At 37.6% G+C, this 13,734-nt stretch overlaps 1 protein-coding gene across 4 annotated transcripts in view; it reads right to left on the bottom strand.

Moving 5' to 3' along the window:
* THEGL (theg spermatid protein like) overlaps nucleotides 1-13,734 on the bottom strand; it is a 49,701-nt gene that overhangs the window by 30,543 nt on the left and 5,424 nt on the right. For all 4 annotated transcript variants that reach the window (XM_049630522.1, XM_049630520.1, XM_049630523.1 and 1 more), the window contains exon 2: nucleotides 6,832-6,862. In XM_049630522.1, coding sequence (XP_049486479.1) covers nucleotides 6,832-6,862 — 31 coding nt within the window. The remainder of the gene's footprint in view (nucleotides 1-6,831; nucleotides 6,863-13,734) is intronic.

Raw genomic sequence — 13,734 nt, 5'->3', positions numbered from 1 at the left:
ATAAAAATACTTTCTCTATTATTGATTAAGTGATACTGAAGACAGTAGTATGTATCCCTGACAATCCTGAATTGAACTTGTCCCCCAAAGCTGCAAGCCTTCCCCCGCAGGGGCTAAGTTTGCTATGTGACAGAGAACAGATCACAAAGATCACTTCCTATTGATAGACAGGTCCCAAAGAAATTGGACCCAGAAGGAACCAGTTCTCTCTTGCTCAATTCCATCAAACAGAAGTTACTTCCATCCCTCTCAGGAGTCTAATTAAGGGATAATAAGGTAAGAGGTCAGGAAAATTACTCAAAGGAAGTACTTCTTGCACAAAAAGTAAAATCATTCTTCCTAAAATTCGCCTGAACTCTTTAACAGACCCTTTTTTTTTTTTAGTTTCAAGTTTTTATTTAAATTCCAATTAACATACAGTGTAATATTAGTTTCAGGTGTATAATTTAGTGATTCATCACTTACATATAACACCCAGTGCTCATCACAACTGTCCTCCTTAATACCCATCACCCATTTAACCCATCCCCTGGCCCACCTCCCCTCCAGCAATGCTCAGTTTGTTCTCTATAGTTAAGAGTCTGCTTTATGGTTTGCCTCTCTCTCTTTTTCCCCTATATTCATTTGTCTTGTTTCTTAAATTCCACATGAGTGAAATCATATGGTATTTGTCTTTCTCTGACTCACTTATTTCACTTGGCATAATAGTCTCCAGCTCCATCCACATCATTGCAAATGGCAAGATTTCATTCTTTTTGATGGCTGAGAAATATTCCATTGTATAAATATACCACATCTTTTATCCACTCATCAGTCTGTGGACATATGGGCTCTTTCCATAATTTGGCTATTGTTGATAATGCTGCTATAAACATCAGGGTGCATGTATCCCTTCAAATCAGTATTTCTGTAAATACCAAGTAGTGCAATTGCTGGATGGTAGTGTATTTTTAACTTTTTGATAATCCTCCAAACCTTCTTCCAGAGGAGCTGCTCCAGTTTGCATTCCCACCAACAGTGTAAGAGGGTTCTCCTTTCCCTGCCTCCCCAACATCTGTTGTTTCTTGTGTTGTTGATTTTAGCCATTCTGACAGGTGTGAAGTGTTATCTCATTGTACTTTTTGATTTATAGTTCCCTGATGATCAGTGATGTTGAGCATCTTTTAATGTGTCAGCCATTTGGGTATCTTCTTTGAAAAAATGCCTATTCATGTCTTCTGCTCATTTTTTAACTGGGTTATTTGTTTTTTGGGTGTTGAGTTTTATAAGCTTTTTACAGATTTTGGATACTAACCCTTTATCAGATATGTCATTTGCAAATATATTTTCCCACTCTGAAGGTAGCCGTTTAGTTTTGTTTGTTGTTTCCTTTGATGTGCAGAATCTTTTGATCTTGATAAAGTCCCAGGAATTCATTTTTGCTTTTGTTTCCCTTGCCTCCAGAGACATATCTAGTAAGAAGCTGCTGTGGGCCAATATCAAAGAGGTTACTGCCTGTGTTCTGCTCTGGATTTTTATGGTTTCCTATCTCATATGTAGGTATTTCATGCATTTTTAAATTTATTTTTGTGTATAGTGTAAGAAACTGGTCCAGTTTCATTCTTTTGCATGTTGCTGCCAAGTTTTCCCAACACCATTTGTTGAAGTCGCTTTTTTCCATTGGATATTCTTTCCTGTTTTGTCAAATATTAGTTGACCATATAGTTGTGGGTCCATTTCTGGGTTTTCTATTTTGTTCCATTGATCTCTGTGTCTGTTTTTGTGCTAGTACCATACTGTCTTAATCACTAAGGTTTGTAACGAACTTGAAGTCTGGAATTGTGATGCCTCCAGCTTTGCTTTTCTTTTTCAAGATTGTTTTGGCTATTCAGAGTCATTTGTGGTTCCATACAAATTTTAGGATTGTTCTAGCTGTGTAAAAAATGCTGGTAGTATTTCGATAGGGGTTGCATTAAATGTGTAGATTGCTTTGGGTAGTATAGGCATTTTAACAATATTTGTTTTCCCAATCCATTAGCATGGAATGTTTTCCCATTTTTTTGTGTCATCTTCAATTTCTTTCATAAGTGTTCTATAGTTTTCAGAGTACAGATCTTTTACCATTTTGGTTAGGTTTATCCCCAGGTATCTTATGGGTTTTGGTGCAATTGTAAATGGGATCAATTCCTTGATTTCTCTTTCTGCTGCTTCATTATGGGTGTATAGAAATGTAACAGAGCTCTGTACATATATTTTGTATTCTGTGACTTTACTGAATTCATGTATCAGTTCTAACAATTTTTGGTGGGGTCTTTTGGGTGTTCTAGAAAATTGTGAAAGTTTGACTTCTTCCTTGCCAATCTGGATGCCTTTTATTTTTTTGTTGTCTGACTGCTGTGGCTAGGACTTCCAGTACTATGTTAAATAACAATGGTGAGAATGGACATCCCTGTCTTGTTCCTGACCTCAGAGGAAAACCTCTCAGTTTTTTCCAATTGAGGATGATATTAGCTGTGGGTCTTTCATATATGGCCTTTATGATGTTGAGGTATGTTCCCTCTATCCCTACTCTGTTGAGGATGTTTATCAAGAATGGATGCTGTATTTTGTCGAATGCTTTTTCTGCATCTACTGAGAGGGCTGTATGCTTCTTATTTCTTCTTTTATTAATGTGGTGTATCACATTGACGGACTTGATTGTGGTGAGTGATTCTTTTAATGTACTGTTAGATTCTATTTGCTAGTATTGTGTTGAGAATTTCTGCACCCATGTTCTTCAGAGATATTGGCCTGTAGTTCTTTTTTTCGTGGGGTCTTTGTCTTAAAATAAGCCCTGGCCCTGGTGTCAGGCAGGATTCAGGCCTGACACAGTGTGGGCAAATCCTTATGTGAAACACATGGCCTCCCTCATTAAATGGTGACTGATGCATCATGAAGCTCCTTTCAGGAAAGTGGGGGGAAGCAAGGGGAAAAAACCCTTCAATCAGATTATCTGTTTCCATGTTCCCCTGTCTAATTCATTAGCATTGCTTCAGGCTTTAATTACAACTTATTTGCCCCTTAACACCTTGCCTAGGCTATGCTAGGGAGTAATGTAAGCAGGGATTCAATGCACACAAACCAGGCCACAGTGTTAACAGTGGGACAGTTTCCTTGAGGCCAGTGTGGTCCTGGCAGCAACCAATCTTGGGGACATAGAACACTCAATCCAATAATTCTGCTCATCTAACAAATTATTATTCCAGCATCCATATTGGAGATTCTGGGTTTTTATTATTTTAAAATGAAGTGCTGTGTTCTTACACATGGGCAAGTTATTTAATTCCTTGAGCTTTCAGGAGTGTGCGGTGGGGAGAGGGTTGCAACTTAAAATAGGGTGGTCAAAGAAGGCATTACTGATCAGATTATATTGAAAAATAACTAGCTATACAGATTTTTCAAGGAAAGATTTTCCCATTCCAATAGTTAATTAGCAAAAGCAAATTAGGAAGAGCTTCTTCCCCAGGGAAGAAGCATGCCCCAGAAAAATAATAGGTGACCAGCATGGTTAGCCTCATCTATAAAGGAAAATAACTATATCCATCTCAAAGGGTTGCATACCTAGCAACTTCCAACCATGGAGTGGGTATTCAATAAACGTTAGTTCCTTTTTCCTTTCCCACCCACAACACCTAGTATGAAACTCTGTATGTAGTCAATGCTCGGCCAACGCTGAGTTGAACTGAATTGGTACTTAATTGTTTAAAATATAAACTTAGTTTAAGTGTCTTATACAGGAAAATCAGTAAACTATCAGTAAGCTTGTATCACTTGAAGAGGTTTCTAGATAAAATACAGACTTGAAGTTGTAAGAATAGTACCCCACATCCACACTCTTTCCTCCCCAATGTCTAATCCTCTGGACCCTTCTAATTTACCCCTTTGCTATTGCAAGCAACCTATCTGCATTTTGTCCCTCAAGTTTCTGCTGCTTAATTCAAGAGTTCCCAGCCTGAAGTTCTCAAATACTTAAGGGATCTACAAATACAATAATGGGAGTCCACAACCTTTAGAATATTTCAAAAGGTCAAATGGCATCCTACACTATCCACAGTCAGTATAGGCTACCTCAAATACCCAATTTGTTTCTGAATTATATCATCTCCATGTTACCTCATACTGATAGGAGACTCTAATTAATACTTACATCTGTCCTTAATTAAAAAAAATTAACAGGGGCGCCTGGGTGGCTTGGTCGGTTAAGCATCCGACTTCGGCTCAGGTCACGATCTCACGGTCCGTGAGTTCGAGCCCCGCGTCGGGCTCTGTGCTGACAGCTCAGAGCCTGGAGCCTGCTTCCGATTCTGTGTCTCCCTCTCTCTCTGACCCTCCCCCATTCATGCTCTGTCTCTCTCTGTCTCAAAAATAAATAAACGTTAAAAAAAAATTAAAAAAAAAATTAACAAATGTAGTTTGTTTTGTGAGCAATAACAAAAAAAAATCTTTCAAAACATGAGATTATGGTCATGGATAAAGATAACTAAAAGGTACTTTGGTGGTAAAATTTTGGGGATCAGCTATATAATTGATAAGATGCAACCCCCAAGTCATGCCTTTTAATATCTAGAAACAATGAAGATACTGTCCATTGCCAGGAAAAAAAAAAATCTACATCCATATTCAACAGAAGAAGGGCTTCATCATGTAAGCACTGCATAAGCCCTGCCGAGAGAGCCTGAGCCAGCTTTCCAGAAAGGGTGGCTAGGTGGAGGAAAAAGAAAGCCAGAGTTGCAGACAAAACATTTTATATACATTAATCTTTTAAAACAAGTTAGCTTCTGGCTTCCATCATCACTTCCAAGCCAAGTTTTCCCTCGCTACCTTTTTCTTCACTAGCTAAATAATGTTTTTTTAATGTGTCACTTTATAGACTAATGACAGTTTCCTAGTTTATTCCTATAGACACTTTAATTGGGTTGTTACTTCAATTGGAAATAATCTCATTAACATTTGCTTCTTCTGTGTGGAGGTCTGACTAACATCCGTCCTCTTCATTCACTTCTTGTGTATTATGTCACTACAGCTACATCTCTAACCTATCTCTTCATCTTAACACAGGCTTCCCCCATCTTTCATGTCTTACATTACCTCACAATGTCTAGTCATTGTCCTGTGCAGAAACAAAAGAAAGTGGTTGAAGGATTTTCACGTTTGAAGGCAGATTTTTTTTAAATGAGGATTACATTGCTGTCCCATGTCTTCATTGATTATTAGTCTCCTATGGCTTGCCAATAGCTCAGAAAGTTTTTGAAATCCTTACCTTGGGTGCAGAACAATAAATATACCTTAATCTAACAATAATTATGGAATTTATTACAGGTCTGAAGTGATTAATACAAACAATTTTCTCAGTCAAAATGCTCTTCTACATTTAACTATGTTGTTTATATTCAGAGAATATTTTCTTTCATAACAATCAGGCACATCATATTTGTTTAACAATAATCTTTTTAGACAATGGAGATATGATTAAGTAATAAAGATAGCACAATTTCCTTATAGGATCAAGCCAAATTAACCAGCCAAACAAAAGCAAGAAGTGGTATAACAACACGAACAAAAATATGTGTTTTAAGTATAAAAACTTATCGGGTATAAACTATTTCACTGTGTGTGTTTAGCCCCAGGAGAGTTTGCTTACCCAGCATACATTTATTTGAAGTAATGTGGTATGTTAAGTGGGCACTTGGTAATACTCAGTAAATGTTAGTTTTTCTACCAGCTCTTCTGAATTTCATTTTCTATCAGTAAAATCTACTTGATTATATTTGTCCTATCAACTTCTCAGGAGTCTTGTGAGAAAAGAAATTTTTTTAAATGCAAAGCATTACATAAAGATAAGGTGGTGGTATTTACTGCCTGGACGAGTTGAAGGGGAAATAAACCCCTAGAAAACACAGCAAATAAGAAATCCAAGAGTTGGGATACCTGGATGGCTCAGTCAGTTAAACATCCAACTCTTGGTTTCAGCTCAGGTCATGATCTCACTGTTTCATGGGTTTGAGCCCCATATTGGGCTCTGTGCTGTCAGCACAAAGCCTGGTTGGGATTCTCTCTCTCTCTCCCTCTCTCTCTGCCCCTCCCCCACTTGTGCTGTCTCTGTCTCTCTCAAAATAAATTAAAAAAAAAACTTTAAAAACCCAAAAGTCTAAATAATAACAATAAATGTAAATGTTAAGCAATAACAATAAATATGAATGATTTAACCCACTTATTAAAAGAATGGATACAAATAAAATTATTATTATTGACTTCTCATCTATATGAGCCACTGACATGAATCCTTGATATTTCTCTTTAATGATTCTACTCTGTTACTTCTTCTAGCTCCATCTTAGCCAAACAGAGTAAGCATTGATTGTTCAGGAGGTATCTACTTTCTGCACTCTATGTACACTTTCTTTTTTCTATTGATAAATTTCATTAGCTACTGTACTTGAAATAGAGGTGAGGGGATATTGGGATACATTGACCTGGAGCTTCACAAAATCTGTCACGAGATTGTCAATGCAGCATCCCAAGTCCCTTAAAGGTTCAGGCCTAACATGTAACATACACCTAGTATTTAGCAAACAAGTAAAACGCTGAGTGAATCTAAGGAGAGTTCTACATCTTCATCTTCTTCCCCCATATCACTTCTTAACCACTTTAACCCTCTTGTTTCCTTTTTCTGTGGGAATTAGAAAAGGGCTTTATGACCAAGAAAAAGCACAGGAACCCCCAAGATAGGCTTTCCCTTCAGATGCCCCAGATTGAGTCTGCACCATCAGCTAGTTAGAGTCTGGGAGAATAGTAGTACACCTACAATCTTACCATTTCCTTGCAATGCCAAAGGGACCAGTATCTATAAGAAGAAAAGTAAAAGCAAACATTATATTCAATAAGAATCAAAGACATGATAAAGACAGCATCACAAATCAATACAAAAAGAGACTGTGAAAAATAACTATCTAGGGGAATGGCCAAATTAAATATGTCACAGCATGTACCAAAATAAACCACAAGTAAATCGAAGAGTTAAATACTTTTTTAAAAAGTTGAATTAGAGGACGCCTAGGTGGCTCAGTCGTTTAAGCGTCTGACTCTTGATTTTGGCTCAGGTCATGATCTCAGGTTTGTGGGATTGAGCCTTGTGCACTGTCAGTGCAAAGCCTGCTTGGGATTCTCTCTCTCCCTCTCTCTGCCCTTTCCCCTGCTCTCAAAAATAAACACTTTTTTTTTTAAAGTTGAATTAGGGCAAAAGTAAGAGAATATCTACTTAATCACTGGATTTTAATCTCAGTTAAAGGCAACAAAAGATATAGAGGGAAAAGATAAATAGATTAAAATATTTAAAACTTAAAACTTCTGGGTGCCAAAAATTAAAACTTAAAGAGGAAATGAAAATATTTGGCAATAAGATGACAAAGGGTTATTAAAGTCTTAATACCTGAAGATTATAAAAGTGTAGATGAATATGAAAACACCAAGGTATGTGTCAAAAGTTGAATGGACAAAGGATAGAAACTGAATTAATATAGGAAGACATAAAAACATATATGAAGGCATAAAAACATATATACATGTATTTGGTAAGACATAAATAAAAGAAAAAGTTCATGTTTACTTGTAATCAAAACAATGTAAGTAAAGGATGAGATTTTTTTTTTAACTATAAAATTAGCAAAAGAATTTTGCAAAGGATAATGAAATTAGAAAAGTAAGACAAAGGGTGCCTGGATGGCTAGGTCAGTTAAGTGTCTGACTCTCAATTTCAGGTCAGGTCATGATATTGCAGTTTTTGAGTTTGAGCCCCAGGTCAGGTTCTGCACTCCGTGCTGACAGTGTGGAGCCTGCTTGGAATCCTCTCTCTCCCCTTCTCTCTCCGCCCCTTCCCTGCTTATGTTTTTTTTTTCTCTCTCTCTCAAAATAAATATATTTATAAAAAAAAGAAGAGTAAAATGAGATGAGTATTTTTGTGTACTGCTGGTAGAAATCTAAACTAGTACACTTTATGAAAAATAATTTGGCAGTATAAGTCAGCAATGTTTATGTCCTTAATCTAATTCTACTTGTAGAAATGTACCCTAAAGAAATCATTCCAAGTGCAGGCAAAAATGGATGCACAAACGTGTTCATTGCATTATCAGTGGAAAATTGGGTCCACCTGAAATGTTCAAAACAGAAGAAATGGTAAAGCAAATTAAAAATCATGTTTAGTTTTTTTCTAAATGTGGGAAAATGTAGGCGATCACACATGCCAAGCTATGTAAAGGCCTATTATAATAGGCCACAGAAGGGCAGATTGTTCCAGTTTCTTCTTGGAGTTTTTAATCATATCTGAGAATTCTGAAATATCATTTCCTACCCTCTGAAGTGTTTTGGGTAATGAAAAGTGAGTGTTCTCTGGCATCAAACATGACTCAAACCCCAGTTCTGTGACTCAGCTATACAACCTTGGATAAGTTACTTACCTTCTCTGAGACTCAGTATCCCTTCTCAGATAGGAGAGTAATAGGTATGTGTGTATAAAGAGTACTGACATATATGTAAAGTACTCTGCAAATAGTAGATGCATGGTAGTCCGAATTATTAGTTACTACTTTAATGTATCAAGGTAGGAGCAATACAGGAAACACAGCAACCAAGTATTGATTGGGCTCCCACTATGTGTAGCAGTGCTCAGAGAACAAAAATGAGCAGGACATGTTCACCTCTCAAGGAGTTTACAGCAGAGTAGGAGATAGGCTACAAACTTAAAAAAAGAAAAAAAAGTAAATGGAATTTTTGAATTGGGATTTTTTCTATTACTCTACTTTTTTTAATGTTTACTTATCTTGAGGGGGTAGGGAGGGGCAGAGAGATAGGGGGAAAGAATCCAAGCAGGCTCCACACTCAGTGCAGAGATGCACGTGGGGCTCGATCCCACAAACCGTGAGATCATGACCTGAGTTGAAATCAAGAGTCTGATGCTTAACCTACTAAGCCACCCAGAAGCCCCCTATTACTCTGCTTTTTAAGGCTAAACTGATTCAGACCTAAGGAAAAGGGAAGAGTAGCCCTACAAATACACCCTTTGTGCCCAGTCATGCTGTCCCTCATGACAGATGCAACGCTTGTCCCATGGACTTTTCACGTATCACCAAGCTTGGTTTTCAGCTTTATATACACAGGTCAGAAAGTCAGTATAAAACTGAATAAATCTTAAAAAAAATTCTACAAATATTGATAATATGAATGAAAACACTTTTCCTATTGCCCTATCATGGTAGTTTCTCCCACAGGTAGAGACTGCACTCTAATTTTGGAAATACTTTTGATGTTATCTTACCAATTGGTGGAATAGAATAGCTCTCAGGTGGCTATTGTTAGCTAATGTCCCAAGCAAGGCAGTGTTACAATGGTTTCCAAACTAGAATCACCCTGGGATGTTTAAAAATTGTAGGGCCCAGGGGCACCTGAGTGGCTCAGTTGGTTAAGCATCGGACTTTGGATCAGGTCATGATCTCATGGTTCATAGGTTTGAGCCCTGCATTGGGCTCTATGCTGATAGCTCGGAGCCTAGAGGCTGCTCTGGATTTTGGGTCTCCCTCTCTCTCTGCCCCTCTCCTGCTCACTTTGTCTCTCAAAAATAAATAAATGTTAAAAAAAAAAAAAAATTGTAGGGCCCAGACCACACCCTAGACCAATTAAATCCACAATCTTTGGAGGTGGAACACAAGCACTGGTATTTTTCAAAGCAGACAAGTTTGGGCTCTACCACAATATTGTTTAATGAGTAAGGCTACTGGCTCTGGAATCAGACAGCCCAGAACCAAATCCTGACTCTCACCAGGTGAGAGAGGGAAAGCATTTCAGACAGGAGAAATGACAAGCGTAAAGGCTGAGGTGGAATCAAGCAAAAGGCACAGTAGGACAGTTGGTCAGGGTGGCTAGAGAGAAGTGAGCAAAGGAGAGGACAGCACAATTTGTGGTTGGGCTAGATCCAATGAGCCCTGCCAGAGTTTGGAGCAAAATGATGAATAGCATCTCCCTCTAAGAGATAATCAGAACATTATGGCTGTTACACGCCTTAAATGTCTGTATTTTATTCTGTAACACACAAACCACATCACACACATTGCCACCTCCAGCTACAAATGGGATGGTCCAAGCCATTTAAAAGAGAAGGCTGCCATCTGCTGGGAGAGAGCATGACTAAATCTGTTCCCTGACGGCAGTGACGAGGCATTGTTCACTGTGAGTCCCATTGCAAGCACAAGTAAAGTATTCTGTAACATGACAAGGATGAAATATTAAAGTATAGCTGTTCTCCACTTTGTCCTCTACCCTGACTCCTAAGGAGCCCATGTTTGAGATGCTCAGCCTCTAGTCCTGGGTTGTACCAAATGGTGTACAAATGACCTACAAAGTAAAGGCAGGAAGCACATCTCAGAATAGATCCAGGGGGCACAGGAAGATAGGGTAAGAGAGAGTCAAGGTGGAGTTTGAGAGAAATAGGAAAGGTATTTTTGGAGATTAGCTGTCATGATGATTGGGACCTGGGAAGAGAAATGCTTCAAGAGCATTTTAGCAGGTTTTGCTCTTATGTATCCCTTCAAGATACTTCAGTAAGAGACCTACTTTATTTTTCAAGGCTTTTTGAAGTAAAATTTGTGCTTGTTTTGTGTACACTATTGTTTTGAAGATTGGTCTTGAAGCAGTCCATTTCTATTTTGGGTGTGACTATGTAAACAGTGGGATATTCTTTGATATGACATAATAAGCTATGTGATCCATTACTACTGTTCATTCTTCTTAATCCTCTCCTAGGCACAGCTCCCTAGCACTGTGCTCCCCACTGCCTTAGCTCTGGGTCATTGGGCAAGAAATAGGAGAGCGTGGGAAAGGGTTTTGGTTGAAGGTGGGAAGATAGAGGCAGGAAAAAGGGCAAGTCCTTCCATTTGGTTAAACTATGACAATGACGACAACAGAAACCAGGGACTTCTGTGCAAACTAGAGATCAAAACTAGCACTTTTGTGACACATTTTCTCAAATTTCAAATCTATTTTTCATGTTCATTTTTACCCAACTTCATCTATGTGAAGACAGCATTGGCAACTGGTAGCTGCTAAGAAAGCTGGATTTATAACCCACACAAGGGGCACCTGGGTGGCTTTGTCAGTTAAGCGTCAGACTCTTGATTTCAACTCAGGTCATGATCTTGGGGTCATGAGCTTATGGTCGTGAGATCAAGCCCCACATTGGACTTTGTGCTGAGCGTGGAGCCTGCTTAAGATTTTTCTCTCTCCCTCTGCCCCCTCCCTGGCCCATGCTCTCTCTAAATAAAAATAAATAAATAAATAAATATAGATTAATTAATTAATTTTTAAAAAACTTTAAAAACACTTTATAACTCATACCAAACACCACAATAAATTCCAAATGGATCAAAAGATTTAAATGTTTTTTTTAAAGATTATAAAAGAAGACACATGGGTAATTCCTTCATAACCTGCAAGGGGAAGAAGGACTTTCTAAATATGATTCCATACAGAAGCTAAAAAAGAAATGACTGATAAATGTTATTATAAAAATATTTTATGGCAAAATAAAACAAAATAAAAATAAGCAAAGACAAAGAGACCATTAATAAACAGAAAAAATAGGTCATACATATCCCAGACGAAGGGCTAATCCTTCAAGTAAGAAAAATACCTAGCAACTCAAAAGGAAAATAGAATAGGCAAAGGACATGAAAAAAAATATATATATATAAAGATGCTTAATGTCATTCAGATGGTAAGATAAATGCAAATTAAAGCTTAATTAACATGCTAGTTTTTCATCAATTAGATTTTCAAAAAGCCAGCAGTTCAAACACACACTACAATGGTGAAGCTATAGAGAAAGAGGCAATTCCATTGCTCGTGGGCATCAACTCCCATGGAGGGTGATTTTGTTAAACCAAAGTTCCAGATGTGTTTACCCTTCAGTGATCTCACTTCTGGAAATTTATTCTACAGATATAACTGCATGACATGTACTAAATGACATCACGTACAGGTTTATTATAGCATTGCTTATAATAGCAACATCCTGGAAACAAACAAGGTGTTAAACTAGTAGTGGCACAACTATGTAACAAAACATGGGGCATCTGCTTTTCTTTTTCTTTTTTTTAACGAAAAAACTCTATATTTAGTTATATGGGAAGATACGCTGTCAAGTAAAGAGTGAAGAACAGTATGGCTTACGCTACCCTTTGATAAGAAAGGGGGAACACACACATAAGCTTGTACAGTATTTTCTTGAATTTATATAAAGATGCATATAAATGAATAAAAGTGGTTACTTATAAAAGGGGAGAGGGGCGCCTGGGTGGCTCAGTCAGTTAAATGTCCAATTTCAACTCAGGTCATGATCTCGCAGTTTGTGAGTTCGAGCCCCGCATTGGGTTCTGTGCTGACAGCTCAGAGCCTGGAGCCTGCTTGGGATTCTGTGTCTCCTCCTTTCTCTGTCTCTCCTTCCCATGCTCATGCTCTCTCTCTGTCTTTCAATAATAAATAAACATTTAAAAAAATGATTAAAAAACTAAATAAACATTTTAAAAAAGGGAGAGAGGGAACAGAGTGGGAGGTAGACATTTCCTCGTAGTCTTCTATTGTTTTGGTTTTTTAATCATGTAAATATCTTACAAATTTCAAAATAGCTTTATATTAAAAAAAAAATTTACTCAATATGATTTCCCTCCATACCCCCTCACTTGCCTGAGATTCTTGCTTTTATTACTTCTCTAATCCCTTATAAATCCAAGTTAAGTACTCTGAGTTCTGTATGCTTGAGATTAAGTATTTAATCTCTATTTCAGCCTATTTTAGGTAAGTAGCTTAAATGAATACTTTGTTCCTATTTTTTTCTGAGCCTTTCTTCTCCATTAAAAATAGAAGTTGTATTGCCATTAAACTCAGAAAAATGAAGTATCCCGTAGGATACTCCAATCACTTTACTTTGTATGCTATACGGATGTGTTATTGTTATCAACATGTTCAGCCTTCCCAATCACACTGACAGTCCTTCAGGGACAGGATCCTTGTCTTACTCATCTACAACTCAGTGTCTACACCCTGAATATATTAAGTGCTCAATAAATTTTAACAGTGACACCCATGATTAGGTGATGATATATTAGTAAGATGATCGGCCCTATACTATAAATTTTTAAAATATGCACACAACCAAACTGCCATGTCTCAGTCATCTTTACACCCCCACAGGACACAAAGAGTGCTTTAGTAGATGCTCAGCAAATGTTTGTTTTTAAAGTTTATTTATTTGAGAAAAAGAGAGCAGGGAGGGGCAGAGAGACAGAGAGAGAGAGAGAGAGAGAGAGAGAGAGAGAGAGAATCCCAAGAAGGGTCTGCACTGTCAGCACAGGGCCCAACGCAGGGCTCAAACTCACAAACGGTGAGATCATTACCTGAGCCAAAACCAAGAATCAGATGCTTAACCGAATTGAGTCACTCATGTACCCCAAATGTTTGTTGGAGGAAGAAATCTTATTGAGTGAACAGAAGCATGGTGACATGTTGGCTAAATATTGCCTAATATTTACGCTATTTTATGTAAATATTATGCAAATATGCTGGATGCTTATTTAGCTTTACTAAGGGAATTGATGTAAAGACTTAGAATTTTTAACAAGGAAAATCTAGAAAGCAATTGAGAAGATTGGGAGTTTTAAAACAGTATTTATT

This window comes from Panthera uncia, chromosome B1, assembly GCF_023721935.1.
Source record: "Panthera uncia isolate 11264 chromosome B1, Puncia_PCG_1.0, whole genome shotgun sequence".
Classification (NCBI taxonomy): Eukaryota; Metazoa; Chordata; class Mammalia; order Carnivora; family Felidae; genus Panthera; species Panthera uncia.
The sequence above is the reverse complement of the archived record's forward strand: the minus strand, read 5'-3'. Positions and strand labels throughout refer to the sequence as shown.